The sequence below is a fragment of the Globicephala melas genome, chromosome 14, assembly GCF_963455315.2.
Source record: "Globicephala melas chromosome 14, mGloMel1.2, whole genome shotgun sequence".
NCBI lineage: Eukaryota > Metazoa > Chordata > Mammalia > Artiodactyla > Delphinidae > Globicephala > Globicephala melas.
Window position 1 is genome coordinate 47,108,347 of NC_083327.1, and position 17,318 is coordinate 47,125,664.

Below are 17,318 nucleotides of genomic sequence, written 5' to 3' on the forward strand. Positions count from 1 at the left end.
TTTCTTATACAACTAAGTATTACTAATTCTATTTTCTTAGAACTAGAGGTGCAACTACAATGATCTATCCCCTAAGCTTCACTTTCAAATGAATGTGTAAGTGAACTTAAAGCAGACTTTCTAAAAATAGTTTGAGTTTTCAGTAATTCAGCTATCTCCATCTTAAAATTCCTTAGTTGACATATACTACTCTCTGAAATCCATGTCCAGATTATGACTTTCCCCCCACACAGCATGCCAACCTATCAGAGAATTATAACTGAACAGATCTGGATTTAAACCCTCAGTCTGTCCCTTAGCAGCTATGTCATCTTTGACAAATTACTGTAAACCACTTTAGGGTTATATTTCAAGGCCCTAGGTTTTGTATTTCAGTAATCATTGGCAATTATTAATAATAAGAGATCCTCATTATGTAATGATTGAAAGAAAAAATGCTTGAATAGCACTGAGCAAACTGTGAAACATTCATGCAATTTATTTAATTTGGGGTTTTACTTTTAAGTTGTAAAATTTTCCCTTAGCAATGTTTACAGAGGGCCTTTGCTGAATGTTATTTCTGATAGTTTTAGTTGATTCTTTAAATAACAAGAGATTTGTTCTAGCAAAGGATTTATCTTTCTTTGGAAGAAGCCAAAATCATCTCCATTTAAGGACACATAAGCAGCTGCTGCAAGGGCTTTTAGTCACCCATAAGAGAGTGAAGCAGACTGGGTTCACTCTGCTGTAAGTATTCTAAAAATTAAAAATAACAAGTAGCTTCTCCAGAATTACAGTCAAGATTTAAGAATTAGAATCTGGAGGTGTGGTGATTTAAGTAAATCTAATATATAAACAAAAAAATTAGAAAAAACAGGAAAATGATGCCTGGCTTGTCGAAGGAATCCTTTTCTGTTCTCAGAAGTTCAAAACATTATTCCATTTACTAAAATTTCATTTACACAGTAATTTTCAGGAAAACAACTACTGCATTAAATGAGGCACACCCTTTCAGAAGTACTAAATTTCCAAACACATGCACATCTATTGTCAATAAAGTATCACTAGCTAGGATGCCACTGATTAGTGATTTGTGATTATTTCTTTTTTGCTAGAAAGTTACTCTTGATACTGTCAGCTTACTGGAATTTTAGTAAGATTTTACGGTAAGTTAATGTAGCTGTTAAAAAATCCTAAGTACTTAAATGTGTAAACAGTAACTTTTCTTGGGGTGATATCTATCAGTTCAAATGAGAATTACTATTCATAAAAATGTTGTTAAAGCCCTAACTGAGAAAACACAAAATTTTTAAAACCAAAATCAGATTTCTCAGCCTGGCTTTCTCACACATACTCTTCTCCCCCATACACACGTAGGTATGAGAAAAGAAGAAAATAAGTCAGGAAAAGGTATAAAATTTGATTCTGTGACAATGTTTAATTATTGTCTTGCTAGAAGCTAACCTAATGAAGCTGCAGTATTAAAGCACCAGCAACAACAAACTCAATGAAAGCTGTTTGGCTTAAGCCAGTATTATTATTCTCATTCTATTAAAATTCCTATTACTTTATTTTAGTTCTTCAACATTATCACCCTCAGTTTACAATTACTTCTAAGCCTGAAGATGCATGAACCTCTAAAAAAGAGCTTTCTACCACGCTGAACTTACTTTTTCACTTATCTCCCATATACTTTTTAAAATAAAGAACAAAAGGCACAAAGTGTTAATGACCTTTCCATACCTAAGGTTAAGATAAATGACATTCTAAAAAGTTTGGTTGTGATAAGACTATGGCTAACCAATCATAACTTCAGAATTCCTGCGTGACATCATAAGACCTCCCTAGAACACTTTTTCTCCTCCACCTACTTCAATTGTTCCCATAACTCTGGTAACAGTCAGAAAACTTTCCAGCTAAACGCCAGATAATACTTCATACAACTTACAATATTCTATATTGTGATCATCACAACAGCCAAGGTAAGAAACAGATTTCACTGATTATGGCAATTCTTACTTTCTATAACTCAAACTTACTGAACTTTTTAAAAAGCTAATCATATTTTATAAACTTCAGTTCAAAGTTAGATAATAACATGTCTGACTGACATAAAGCTTAATTTCTAAACAAATGCTTACCCATTCAGTGATAGTAAGAATAAGACTTAACCCAGAAATGATAAAGATAGCATTCATCTTTGGTCCTGGTTGTTGGTTTATCATTTTAATTCAAACTTCACTTTTATTTTGCTCTTCAAAAGTAAATTTCTACCAATTAAAATATCTTTCAATCATGATACCACGTTTGGTACTAGTGGTGATTTGATTTCTCCATGCAAAAATATGGTTTCATTTTGTTATGTGTTACTCTGCTGAGAAGTAGGGTAGGACTGAGCTGTCTGCTTACATCCGGAATACTAAGAACAGTTGTGTTACTGGCATCACTACTCCAATATTATCATTATGATTCTTTACAGGGAATATTAATGAAGTGGAGTTTAAGAACATATAGCATGAACTAAGTCCAGTCAACTTCTATTAAAAAATCCAAGCTTTTAATAAATTGAGTTATTTATATTAAATTCAATATTATATCATAAATAACAAGTTTGGACATTTCAAAACACTTGTCAAAAACATGTAAAATTCTTTCTGAAGTTACAGAACATTAATTTCTTTATTTTAAAAATAAAGAGACGTTATTTTGGTAGCACAAATATTCCTAAGTATCTCATTTGAGTGAATTTGATCAAATGAATGTTTATTTTGCTATTAATGAATATACTTTTATCAAGTTACTAGCCTCCAGTGTTCCTCAGTTTCCTCTCTTGTATTTGGAAGGTGGAGAGGAGGATGAAAAAATGCCCAGGAATGGAGATGCCACCATAAATTTTATAACTTCTGTTTAAATTCTACTCTACTCTTTATCCTCAATTTAATATATGAAATGTGTTTTCATTCTTAACTTTCAGTCAGGGCATAAAGGATACTACATTGATTTTATTTCATTATTTTTATTTATATATATATATGTCAAAATAAAATTTACCTCTAGAATTCTAAGTTCTTATGACCAATGTTAACTCTACTGCTTTTTATAGATAAGAACTTTGTATAATTCCTTAAGCAGCTTTCCTTGAGGCATGCAAAAGCATTTATAATTTCTGTCTACCACTGAGGCACCCTAACTGCCTCTAAGTATCTTCATATTCATAAAATGTTTTTCCTTTGATGTTACACAAGAGTCACTCAGTGCAGGTGTTTTATAAGCAGATTTATGCGTTTTTACTCAAATATCTATCAAATTACATTCTCACACTTCATATGAGATGTTCATGAATTCTTTTAGAGTACCAAAATTTCACATCACATACTGCTCCACGAAGTTAATTTCTAGAAAGAGCAGAAATTCTGCTATTAAAGTTATCCTTCGTGTGCCAGATTAACGGAAATTACATAGTTACAGTGACTGTTATTCAAATTTGAAACATAATGCCCTAGTGCCAGACATAATGTCCCAACTAGTTCATCTCTTTCATAATGTGAAATTTAAGTACTGTCTTTGTTTCATGTGGTTTAAGACTAAGTGCTTAAAAGAAAAAAAAAAGTGTCTGATGAAATAAAATGGAAGAAATGTGAAAGATGTTTAAATTATGAAAAATTGATTAAGTCTTAAAAACACATGAAAGAGCTAGAGTACTCTGTCTAACTAAGAGGAGTCATGTCACTATCATTTCCTAAAACTCAAGTATCAAAATTATTTTAACAGTATTTCAGTGGACATAAAGGAAAATAATATTCCAGAAAAAACTGCATTTCGTTACTTATTGATATTATTTATTTCTTAATCTCACTAATTAATTGGAGATAGAATATTTACATAAACAAAATAGTTCCCCAGAAGAATTAAAATTTTAATGTATTAAATGTATTAGGTAAAATATTAACTGTGTCATGTATTAAAGTTTTAAGTAAAAATTAAATGTAAAAATTAGAGTACCTAAATTAGACTGTATATTTATTACCAATCCTAGAATAATGAGGGCAATTAAAACTTCCTCCTTTATTCTTGAACAATATTCTAAATGCACCATATACAAATATTTCATTTGATCCTCTTAAATCCCTATATGTTTGACACTCCATCTCTATTTTACAGTTTAGGAACAGATGCAAAAAGGTGAACTGCCCAAGGTCACAGAGCTAGGAAATGGTGGAGCCTTGACAAGAGCCAAGATTTTATGACTCTAAAGCACACACACGTCTCATCCACTGATCAACATGGCTTAAAAATAAATCATGACATTGGCAAAACAAAATAAATTGAAAGTCCTCAAATGGCACTCTAAAAGGCAAAGTTAGAGGATACAAACTTCTATTTTAATTTAAAACCATTCCATTTCATTTAAAGTTAAATTTATGCATGAGGTATGATGTCCTTAATAGCCTTATAATATTCTGATCACTTTCAAAGCCAGGAATATAAGAAAGTTATAGATGTCCTCAGTTATTAAGCGATACACCCTGGAAGACAAAACTCAAACTAACTGCACAGATTTTAAAGAACAATAACATGCACAAATTAAAGTTTCTTTTTATTTAATTTGTTTTATTGCTAAAATACTCATGTCTTTAATCTTTAGCTTTGATACCTAAAATTCAGGTTAATTTCTCCTCAAAACTTTTCAAAAAATTACATTTTGTTATGTACTGTTTCTTAATCTCACTAATTAATTGGAGATAGGAGAACACTTGCATAAACAAAAACCACACTTTCGTATTTTATTCCAGTTCCATATTAAATCCTTGGCTTTCCTAAGTTTCATTTCTGACCTCCTCACATTCTACCATTTAAAATATTTAACCTCATTTGTTCTGAAGTGCTTGAATAGAGCAATCTTGCTTTATTTACGCTATGAAAATCACTAACTTTCATCTAAACTGTTAACACGGTACTGATCACACCAGCAAAGAAGAAAACCTAAAGGTCAGAAATCAAGGAAGTGATGTTTCTAAATTACAGTGACCTAAATCAGATAATATGTAGTCTTTTTGAACATTTCCAGAAATAGTATATCAATGTTCTTACCCTACATAACTCTGAAGCATGTATTACCAGAGAAACACAAAATGAGGCCTGGGTGTACATCTCCACCCCAGTAAACTTGTAGTCAACTGAGGACCTCTAGTGCTTTCTAAAATGTATTTCACCTTCAGGTCTTTCCAAAACAGGGAGAGAAGGGAGGCCAACTTACCCACATTAGTGGGGATATATTTAACTGGCATTCATTTTCCTTAAAACTTCCTCTACACTTCCTCCTCACATGCTTTTCCCCCCCGAAGAAAAACCTGAAGGTTAAAAAGAATATTTTAATTGCAAATAAATTAATCTTAGCATAATAAACAGACAATAAAGACAAGCCTACAGACTAGCAACAGCAGTGTGCCAATTTCAAAGAGAAAATCTGTATGCTGCTGTTTAATGAATTTTCCTAAAGGCAGAGCTTTGAACTCAGGGAAACAATTTATTATGGGGTCAATTTAGGGGTGGAGAATATGTTGATTTTTATATGTTTACACAATTCTTCTCATAACCAGGCAGAAGCAGCTTGAAGATTCTTTCAAATAGCCAGTGTGGACCAACAAAGCTCTGGAAAGTTGCTAACACAAAATAACTTCCAATACAACTTCCAAGTTTATTAGCATTAGGCAATCTCAAAAGGAAAATGATTCTACCAAAGTGAACTTTTGGATGCCAACAGATTGATGACAAATCTAATGATGAACTGTCCTGATTTAATTCAACAACCACAACAAAAAAGATGCATACACAATCGCTTCTGGATTATCTGAGAAAATGATAGCAAAGAGTAGGAAAAAATAACGCCCCCCCCCAATAATCCTAATATAGACAAGTCCTGTAACTCAAATCTATAGAGAATTCTAATCTTCTGAACCAACCTAATGGGAAAAATTTTTCAAAAAATGATGTCAGACTGTAGTCTTAGATGTGTATTACTTGAATTTACTAGCAAAATATGTCCATGTTTACTTTACTAAAAGCATAAACAAGCAGATAAAAATTAAAAGGGAAGCAAAATTCTGAACACCACAAATAAAGAATCTAAGGAATTTATGGTTTCAGCAGAGGGGGTACTGAAAAAAAACTGAAGTTCAGTAAGTTCTGCAAAGCACTGAAAGTGCTTAAATTACACGTGGGGATTACTGCTCAGCGTATATAACATCGTTAAGGTATCAATTGCCTAGCAAGTCATAAAGCAGACACCAAAAGTCTGCAAAAGTCTACTGAGGTTCCTTTTGCACAGGAATGCATCTGATGTTACCTTAAAAAATAGAAATCAATGCAGACAAAGTGAGAACTACTGCAGAAGCTGACAAGGTACCTTGCACCCAAAATGTTGCCTAACATGGCACATGATACCTGTTGAAGGATTAGAGTTGCCTGTAGTTTGGTCTCTCCTTCTTCCACTTCAAAAAAACAGAATACTATCTTGAACTTGACTGTATTTACTTCCCAATTTCATCTTTTTGAGCAAAAGAGGAAAAGCGGACAAGCAAAGGCTTTATAAATCCTACAAAGAACAGTAAAGAGTTATTCTTCCCATCCTTCCAAAAATTTGAATAATCACAGTGCCCACAGACATACAAGATATTCTGTGGGTACTTTTCTGCCTCTTACATGTAACTCAAGAGACAGGGATCTGGCACATCTACAACCAAATTCCTATCAAAGCATCTTTCATATTTTCAATATTCTGATACTAGGGCCCAGATGATGAATTAATTTTCAAAGTATCCTTACTCCTCTTGTCCTAAACACTTAACTTACATAACTGTCATCCTTTTAAAAAGCCCCCCCCCGGGGGGGTGTTGGGGGGGTAGAGCTAATTTCAGTCTCCTTGGTTGTTTAGGCCAGATGTAAGTTCAGAATACCCCAACACAATCTATTTCTGACTATCCCAAAAGAATGCTCTAAAAGATTAAATTAAATGAAAATACAGTGAAACTATTTTTCTAGGCTCTCTACCAAATACTACTGCATTAACAGCTTGGCTCTAAGAAAGAGAAGGAAAAAAAGACTGCAGGAGTTCTAAACTCATAGGATGGCTGTGACCACAGAGGAGGAAAAAAAAGAAAAGATAAACACCTGACAACCATGCCATAAATTATGATGTAGTGAAGGTCACAGACAACTCTAAAAATAGGACTGTGCTGTTCCCACACACGTTTTTCCAATTCTCAACATATGACTGGAAGCCCCATCTTGTAGGGATGAATTTTGGCTTAATTATTATCATACAGATTTTGGAAGTTCAGCAGAATTAGGACTCAACACATTGCAGATTGTACCACTGTAAAATAAATTGGGCCCAATAAATTGCATGCATATAGCTAACATTTCAGCATGTAAAGTAGGTTTGTTTTGGTTTTAGCATAAGGTTATAAAGTGGCTACAAATCACTTTAGAATTATAACATATTTCTAAGTTTGACAAGAAATAAGACAGTATCTTTGGTTGTCTCCTTTATAATCAATTTGTCTCCAGGAACTAACTATCCTTTTCTAACAATAGTTGGCTGAAGTATGATGAGATCATCTTTAAAATCTATTCATTGTATATTCATCATTAGATAGCTCATCTATTTAGGGCACACCTCTTTGTATTTCACAAACACCAAATATCCACTTGTACAAAGCCCAGTTCAGGCTAACAAAAAGAAAGAGACTTGAGAAGAATATTGGAGATTATGTGTTTATCAAATTCTATTTTCTACATGGTTAATCTGTTAATCACAGCACTATCTTTGATCATTAATAATTTTCTGAAAATATTAAAGTAAATCATAAAAACCCTTGTTTAACTTCACTGACTTGTTCAAATGGTACTAATTTTGCACTAAGTACTAGAATACAAAATAAACACGTGATTTCTTATACTCACGAACTAGAATTCTAGTTGGGGGCACAGGCATGTAAATCAAAATTACAGCACAGCCCAATAGCCATATCTTGATACAGGTAATACCAGAGCCCTACTAAAACCCAACAGAGGTGATAACCAATTCTGCTTTAATGAGTAATGGAAGGTTTCATTAGGAAGCGATATTTAAACTGGGCCTTAAGGATTAACTGAAGTTTGCCTGGCAAAGAATCAAAGGTAGAGGCAGGGGGAGGGAAGACATTCCAGGCAGAGCCAGAACAACATGTGCAAAGAACAGAATCATAAAAGGGAATGAAGTATTTATGGAAAGGTGACATGTTTCATGTGACTCAAGTACCACTCACCAGTGTCAGGGTAGGGAGTGACTCTTGTATATGCTTCATGATGAATAACTGGCCTGCTCTTCCTTTTCCACGTTATATCTCACAATAATTTTAAAATTTAGACCTTTTATACCATTTAAGTCCTGAAACTTCACAAAAATTAAGTTTAAATAGGAATTACCAATGCTAATTCTTTACAACCTTCTTAGTTGTACTCTGTTATATAAAGAGATTAGTCAGATTTGTGTAGTAAAGTAACAAAGAAAACCTTCTCCACAATTACCCAACAGTATAAATCTGCTATATCTATAATAAACAAATATAAGCCGAAACAACTTAAAGGATGCTTCTTCTCAAGGAACAAAAGAAAACCCCTTTATTTCTATAGTATTTTACCTGAGGAATTAAAAAAAAAGTAATTAAATTAAATTTATACCAAGATTATGCTGTCATTTTCTATTAAGTAACAGCCACTTGTGTTGGAGAATGAAGAATATATGCTAAAGATATATATATATATGCGCTAGAGAAACACAGTTTGTTACCAACTCTTTGAAAGAATGAAGTTTGACCTAAGTTGGTTTTTTGGATCTCCTCACTATAGGCCAATACTATGAAGGAGACCAGAGTCTTCAGCCAAATGAAAGCCCATAATTCAAACATATATATACACTACCAAATGTAAAATAGATAGCTAGTGGGAAGCAGCTGCATAGCACAGGGAGATCAGCTCGGTGCTTTGTGACCACCTAGGGTGGTGGGATAGGGAGGGTGGGAGGGAGATGCAAGAGGGAGGGGATATGGGGATATATGTATGCGTATAGCTGATTCACTTTGTTATACAGCAGAAACTAACACACCATTGTAAAGCAATTATACTCCAAAAAAGATGTTAAAAAAAATTAATAGAGCCAAGTTGAAGTGCTGAAATTATATAGAATCTAACCACCATATACCACATGGTTTCTTTGTAACAATAAATGAGGAGTTCTAACTGATCAGTCCTAATATATATCTTCCCCTTCCTCATTCTTTCAGTTCTTCCCTCTGCTGTCTTCAGCACTAGTCTCTCTCAGAAATACAGCTGAAGGTTGAGATGGGTTTTCATGAGACATATAGCCACTAGAGAGAAAATGAAATCAGGCAGCTGGGGTAAGGTAGTAATATCTTGATTAGCAGTGATATATCAACAAATGTTAACAGCTATTATCTTTGGCAGTTAATTACAGTTATTTTTAAAATTCCATTTCTAATTTTTCTTATTTCAAAATTAACACAGACGTATCCTGATTGACAACAAATATCACCAAATGTTAATAGCTATTATCTCTGGGCAGTTAACTCACAGTTAATTTTTAATCTATATCTAATTTTCTACAATGATCTGTTGTTTTAAGTTTTGTTTTGTTAATTAATTAGCACCAATAATTGATTAGGCAGCAACTAATTAATTAATTAGGCAGAATAGCTTGTGGGAGCTCTGAAAGAAAACATGGAAATGCTGTTCTTAAGTACAGGTCCTTTGCAAATAGCAACTGTCTGTGCTAGACAGTGAGATAATGATAATTTTATTACTATGCCTTCTGAGTCTTGACAGCCTTCAGTACTTAATATCATCTTGTTAAAAAGTTACTTAAAATAGCATATTCTACAAAGCTATAAAATCATAAAAAGGAATGAGAAACATTTGAATCTATAGTTCTGGTAAAACACTGCTCATTGAACTATTTTATTCTGGAGTGAAATCAACATCCAGAGAATAATTGAATGCATGCATTTCTTATTATACGACTTGCTCTGGAGCTATTTATATACTAATGTTCACAAAAATTATGCTCACAGAGAAAAAGCCTTAATAAAACTATATGTAAGGACTTCCCTGGTGGTGCAGAGGTTAAGAACCTGCCTGCCAATGCAGGGGGCACGGGTTCGAGCCCTGGTCTGGGAAGATCCCACACGCCATGGAGCAACTAAGCCCGTGCACCACAACTACTGAGCCTGCACTCTAGAGCCTGCGAGCCACAACTACTGAGCCCGCAAGCCACAACTACTGAGCCCACGTGCCACAACTACTGCAGCCCACACGCCTAGAACCCGTGCTCCACAAAAAAGAGAAGGCACCGCAATGAGAAGCCCACGCACCGCAATGAAGAGTAGCCCCCACTCGCCACAACTAAAGAAAGCCCACGCACAGAAACAAAGACCCAACACAGCCAAAAATAAATAAATTCATTAAAAAAATAAACTATATGTAAGAACTTTTGCCCAAGGGAATAGCCCAAAACAAGCTGCACCCTAACCAAACTATACTTCCAGTCATTTTGAGAGGAGGAGGCAAAGACTAAAGTTATTACACCCCAAATACAAGACATCATGGTGACCATCACCAAAACAGACTGACAGAGACAGAGCAACACACACACAGACTATAGAGATATTTGATGTCATAAATACAAATAATGTTGAGGAAGAGGGATTAACGCAAAACTGTTTTGCCTGTTCAGAGGATAGGTTACACATATTATGCTAATCCATTTTCTATTTTTACATTCCAGACAACCTAAAAGAAGACAGTGATCTCACACTTGGCTGGCAGCTTTTTATCTTTCTCTTGACCGTTTAAAACTTCAGGCTTCCTGCCGTCCTGGTGTCATGGATAAAGTCCAATACCTCACTCGCTCTGCTATAAGAAGAGCTTCAACCATTGACGTGCCTCAACACGCACGTCAAAATCTCCAGAACCTATTTGTCAATTTCTGTCTCATCTTAATATGTCTCTTGCTGATTTGCATCATCGTGATGCTTCTCTGAAGTTCTGCTGCAATCTCCAGTGCTGCAACTTATCACCATCAGCTTAAAATCTATCATCCCATGAAGAAGGGAAAACAATACTACATAAGAGACCACTTCCTAAGTAGAAGAATTTCTTTGTGAAAAGGTCAAGATTTGGAACAAAACAAATTGTTAGCAAATGTATTCATCTGCTGGATGTTGTAAACATAAAAAGGGCTTTATTTTAAAAAATTAACTTTAAAATGACTATAATGTAACTGCTAATTTTCTCAAAAGAGCTTATAAGTTTCTATCCCAAATCTTTCCTAAGGATGAACTGGGGTTTAATTTTGAAATTGCACTGCTAACAAGTTCACTTCATATATAAAGTATTAGCTTCACTCTTTGGGGGTAAATATAACTTATACTGTACTGTAAAAGCCTCTTTGATGTTTATTAAGTATTTTTCAGGTCTTTACCAAATATATCAAAATAATCATTCAAATGAAATGTCATCATTTGAAACAGCCCTAACATCTGTTATCTTTACTATCATCATACAGAAGTCTTTGTAGTAATTCTATCAGAACCTACATTCTAAAATAGAAATTACGTTTTTTGTATACTACCCTAATATTTTAAGTTTATGTGAATCAAGTTAAAAAAACCAAGATCATACCCTTACATAAGTAAAATTTAACTAATTTTTTCAAAGAATTACAGAATTTTAGCACATGTAGGTAAACTGTAAATCTGTTCTCTCTAGGACTTTATGATCCATAGACAAGAACTGTTGGTTAATTTAACATCTGACATTGTGATTAGCCATAAATACTAATACACTAATAGAACAGAATCAACCTTAATTTAAGGCACTATAGCTAACTATCTGAGTTAGAGCACATAACTGCCACACTGTATCTCTGGAATCATGAAATTTTAAGACATCAGAATGATTTTACAGGTGGTCTTCTGTTCTAATCTCACACTCAATGTAGGCAAGGAACAGAATAAAAGAAAAAATATTATTTCCAGCATTAAAAAATAAAATTTTTAACTATCTCTCCAAAATTAACAAATTCTTTGATTAAATTTTGAAATGAACTTTTTTTTTTTTTTTTGTGGTATGCGGGTCTCTCACTGTTGTGGCCTCTCCCGTTGTGGAGCACAGGCTCCAGACGCGCAGGCTCAGCAGCCATGGCTCACGGGCCCAGCCGCTCCGCGGCATGTGGGATCTTCCCAGACCGGGGCACGAACCTGTGTCCCCTGCATCGGCAGGCGGACTCTCAACCACTGCGCCACCAGGGAAGCCCTTGAAATGAACTTTTTATCCCACTATTGTTTATGATAGGGCTTAGCTATTTTCATTAATCTATCACCCAGATGGTAAATACATATTTGGTAGGCCACTCAATTACGCTAAATTATAGATCCAGCAATACTAATCTAGTCTCCTCTAGTCATTTAAAAATATCTTCCAACAACTCATTAAACAATAGAAGTAAAAACTGGTTTAGAAAATATATTCACCAAAATTTGGTAATTTAAATTGACTCAGTTTAAAATTAAGTCTAAAATGGTTTACACCTATATTGCACAATCCGATAATTTTAACTTACGTTCAAGACATACTAGCGATATAGTAATTATTAAAGGAGTAGAAAATATGTAATTTCCTACGATTTGCCAAAATATGGTTGCTAAAAGAACTGGAAAAATCAGTGCTGACCTTGGTTTGTAACACAAGTGCTACTAAGAAAATAGTGAAGGAAATATTGCTTTTAAGTTTTTTCTGAATCCCTGAGGGGTACTGGAGACAGGAAGGGGGAAAATTTTGGTTCACTGATTATCTGAGAACAGAGGGAAAAGGGGTTTCTTACTAACAGAGGGATTTCTTGAGTGAAACCTCATCTATGGGTTGGATATCCCTAACATCAACTAGAAGAGCTTATAAACAAGAATGCATTCACTCCACTGGTGTCAATAATAACCCATGCAAAAAATAACCAAGTTCTGTAATTAGCTGCAATGATCTTAAAAAATAAGTGGAAATTTTACAATAATAAGTTCTATCCTTTTCATTATGTTGCTCATTACAACATCAACTTCAAACCATAAGCTGTGAGGTTATGGAGTTTTTCCTAAGTCAAACAGAAATAAAGAATTTTTTTGTTTTTCATTCTACCTTTAACAGAAATTAAAACCTTATACTTGAGGATTACAGAATACTGTACCTTAGATTATATTGTAATGTACCTTAGATTATATTGTAAAACAAAAACCCATTCTTTAAATGCAACTTATTTATTCTGTTTATCATGATGTGTAAAGAGTAAGATATAATGAACTATGTATTTAAACATTTTAAAATACCAAATGCTCAAATACTTTCTACTGTAGAATAAACTCTAATCTTACTTTACAGGGTACCAAAACTGAACTAATTCTTAAATGTTTAATGTTGTCTTTTTTATTTTATCTCGTCCAAAATGTTTATTTAATGCAAATAACCTACATTAAAATGAACCTTCTTGAACTCAGTGAAATTGCTCATGATTGATATGACCATAAAACAATCTAATTATAAGCAGTTTTGATTTTGTAGGTTGTTTTCAGTGACTTTCCCCAAATAAAATAAGATCAAGATTTCCTAGTACAGACACAAGAGGGCAGACCTACATAAAACAATGAATTTCCTCCTGTCTAGAAGTTATTTATCCTTTGATTATTTTTGAGTTCTGGAAAAGCAAGAAAATGGTAAAATTTCAAAAACATTTGCTCTTCTTCTAAGTAACAGCACACTTTAAAATGTCTCAAAATTATATGCCAGTACTATACAGAAAAGATGACAGATTGAAAAAAGCCAAACATATTAATAAGTTTATTCATTAAAACATGTATACAAAAATCAATTATATGCATTTTAGTTAGCTAGTGAATGTCGTATCCTATCTATTGAGAGTGTCACAGTGTCCACATCTTTCAATGCAATTGTGCTATATTATGTTAAACAGTAAAAAAGTTAAAAACAAAACAGGGTGCAAAAATAAGAATAAAAAAAAGAAAACTTTCTTTTCAGAGAATGTAATAGAATACACAAAATGCTCTCACATTAAAAATAAAACCTTTCATTTATATGTGATGTTAGACAAAAAGCAAGTCATTTAGCTTTAAGTCATTCTACCAAATATTTATATTTTTTATTTATATAGGAGAAATCTTCCAGTAAAATACGTTGAAATCATTAGGTGCCAATATCCTGGCTGATCAAGCCTCTCCTTGGTTAAAACAAGCACAAAATTTTATCTTCCTCCTCTTAATGATTGCAACCCAGAACTCAGAAAGATCCTACAGAATATAAGAGAAAAGAAGAACTACTTTGTCAATAAAGAGAACACTTCTTCACTTCTGTCTGGGGGGTCCACTGTGAGCTTATATGGACCCAATGGACACTGCTGTGTGTAGAAGTATGCATCCTCCAATCCCTTCTCACCCCACCCCAAAAGGGAAATGCAAAAGGGTCCTGGAATGGGAAACAGTCTTTCCAAAGAGAAGATGATAAGACTTTGCTGTTTGTTTTTCTCTTATGTCATAGTCCATGTAGGGTTAGACAGCTTTTGGGGAAGGTGGAAAGAGAGCAGCAAATGTAGAACAGAGGAACGAACCAAAGATTGTGGTGGACATTGCACATGGAGGCCTATACTCTAATCAACTGAGGGCATTGATGGCTTCTCTTCATTCACAAGGGAAAACGCTTCAGAGTTCCACATCACCTACACTCTAGCTGATTTAATAGGAAACCATGGGAATCAAAGAACACCATGCACATAAGACTGTGAGGCTGGCTCAGTAATTATTTAGAACTGAGTTCTAAGAGGAGTGACACTTCCATGTTACAATACTAAACTTTTGAGGGTGTAAAGGGAGAAAGGAGGTTCTGAGGATCAATTGAGATAAAACACTCTGACAGCTACAAAGTTGTAGATAAATTTATGGTGATGTTAGATTGTGCCTCTCAGCCAAATTCCTCTTCTTTGTTGTAAATAGTTTTTGTGTTTTTTTTTTCTTCACGGTGACAAGCAGTTGTCCTTGAAAATCATACACATTCTCACAATTTATGAGATGGGATAATTATTATTAAGCCTCTTCCCTTTATGCAAAAATTAGACTAAAAGAAAATCAATGTTTTTAAAGAGACTTAAGACAAAGATGACCACTTTTAAAATACAGTATTTAGAGGCTCCAAGGAGAAGGTATTTAGAATTTCTTTTCTGTAGTAGTCCAAGAGAATTAGAAGAGAAGCGGTCATTTAAACACTGCAATTAAAGTGTCTAGGTTTTCCTTTCCTGGTTTCATCTTTCTACTATGAAACTTAAATGCACTATAAAGAGACCATCCCAAAGAAGGTTAATCAAAAAGTAGGGTTTCCCAAGCACAAGCAAGTTTTGTCCCTTATAGACTTCTTCCTGTACCAACGCACCAAGAAAATTTAAAAATTAGTTTTCTCCACAAAGCACCTCCAAGCTCCCTACCCTCTCTGCACTGCTTCAAGGTCGGGGAAAACTTCGATTACAGAAGCGGGTCCTCCCACCAGAATGGAAGAAGGAATGAATTAGTACTTATTCCTTTAAATTCACTCAACTCTCACAGTTACCTCCCTATCGCACCTACCGTTCTGCAGGTTGGAGCAGAACATTCAGCCCCTCCCCCCACCACCCGAGGCCGCTCCACTTCTGTGTAAAGACACCAGCTGCAGAAACAACTACTTGAACCCTGCTCTCCTATAATCACAAGCACCTGAGAACTAAAATATGGTAGTATTTGATAAATTAGGTCTCCTATCTTTCAACTGCTTGAATAGATAAATCACAAATAAATCTGGTTAAATTGCTCTTTTCTGATTTGTAATTCACACATCATAATGATACTTCTGTTTGGTTATGCAATTTAAATATATATAATCAAGATGATAAGAACTATGTCCAAAACAAGAGTAAAGAAGGCACATGCGATGTGTTAAGGGTTCTCCTGTGAATGTAGCACATTAGGTTATGTGTATGTTTTGGAGCTGCACTCAGATTTGTGAGGTTCCTAGGTAAGTGATTTCCTTATCCTTTCATAGAGTATATTCCTTTAATCTTTGTTACTTTTTTATTAGTAATTGTAACGATTAGCAATTTTAAGTTTTTACTCTAGGGAAATTTTACAATTTTCAATGGAATTACTTTGTTTCAGAAAATTCTGGCAATCGAAAAAAAATTGGATGATAGAATTTATGAAAAATTCTACAGATAATTGGTTTCCCAGTTAAAATGAGCTGTAGAAAATTACCATGGAATAGAAAACATTTCCAGATCAAGAAATTTAAACGTTTACATGTTACATTAGGGGGTACACACCATTTTTCTTTTATGTAATATTATTGTAAAATGTTTTCCTTAAAATGATTAATAAATCCTGACATTCAATTTAATTAAAAAAAATAAGCACATCTATTTTATAAACCTAAATACATACCAACCACTACCAAAGCTTTATAAATGACTTTAGTTACACCTTCTCATTTTATAGATGTAGAAACCGAGAAGAAACATATATATGGCAAACAGGTTCATGAAAAGGTGCTCAACATCACTAATCATCAGGGAAATTCAAATCAAAATCACAATGAGATATCACCTCACACCTATCAGAATGGCTATTATCAAAAAGACAAGAAATATCAAGTGTTGACAAGAATGTAGAGAAAAAAGAAACCTGTACACGTTGGTGGGAATGTAAACTGGTGCAGCCACTATGGAAAACAGTATGGAGGTTCCTCAAAAATTAGAAAGAGAACTACCATATGAGCTAGCAATTCCACTTCTGGGTATCCATCTGAAGAAAGTGAAAACACAAACTCGAAAAAATATATATGCACCCCTATGTTCATTTCAGCTTTACTGACAATAGCCAAGACATGGAAGCAACCTAACTATCCATCAGTAGATGAATGAATAAAGAAAATGTGCCATATCTGTGTCTGTGTGTGTGTGTGTGTGTGTGTGTATGGAATACTACAATAAACAATGGAAAGTTATTCATCCATAAAAAGGAAATCTTGCCATTTGTGACAACATGGATGGACCCTGAAGGCATTATGCTAAGTGAAATAAGTCAGACAGAGAAAGACAATTATGTTTTTAAAACAAGCAAACAAAAAATCACAATCATATATACAGAGAACAGATTGGTGGCTGCCAGAGGCTTGGGCTGGAGGGTGGATAAATGGATGAAGGA

General features: G+C 34.0%; 2 protein-coding genes across 2 annotated transcripts in view; one reads left to right on the forward strand and one right to left on the reverse strand.

Moving 5' to 3' along the window:
- Positions 1-17,318, reverse strand: part of CEP85L (centrosomal protein 85 like) — a 154,910-nt gene that overhangs the window by 80,606 nt on the left and 56,986 nt on the right. The window lies entirely within an intron of this gene.
- Positions 1,874-13,560, forward strand: PLN (phospholamban). The gene is made up of 2 exons (XM_030853596.3): positions 1,874-1,961; positions 10,823-13,560. The coding sequence occupies exon 2, from the start codon at positions 10,920-10,922 to the stop codon at positions 11,076-11,078; it is 159 nt and encodes a 52-aa protein (XP_030709456.1). The 5' UTR covers positions 1,874-1,961; positions 10,823-10,919; the 3' UTR covers positions 11,079-13,560.

Bases quoted from the DNA above. Each gene is read 5' to 3' on its own strand.
- PLN (XM_030853596.3), top strand. From the start codon at position 10,920: ATGGATAAAGTCCAATACCTCACTCGCTCTGCTATAAGAAGAGCTTCA.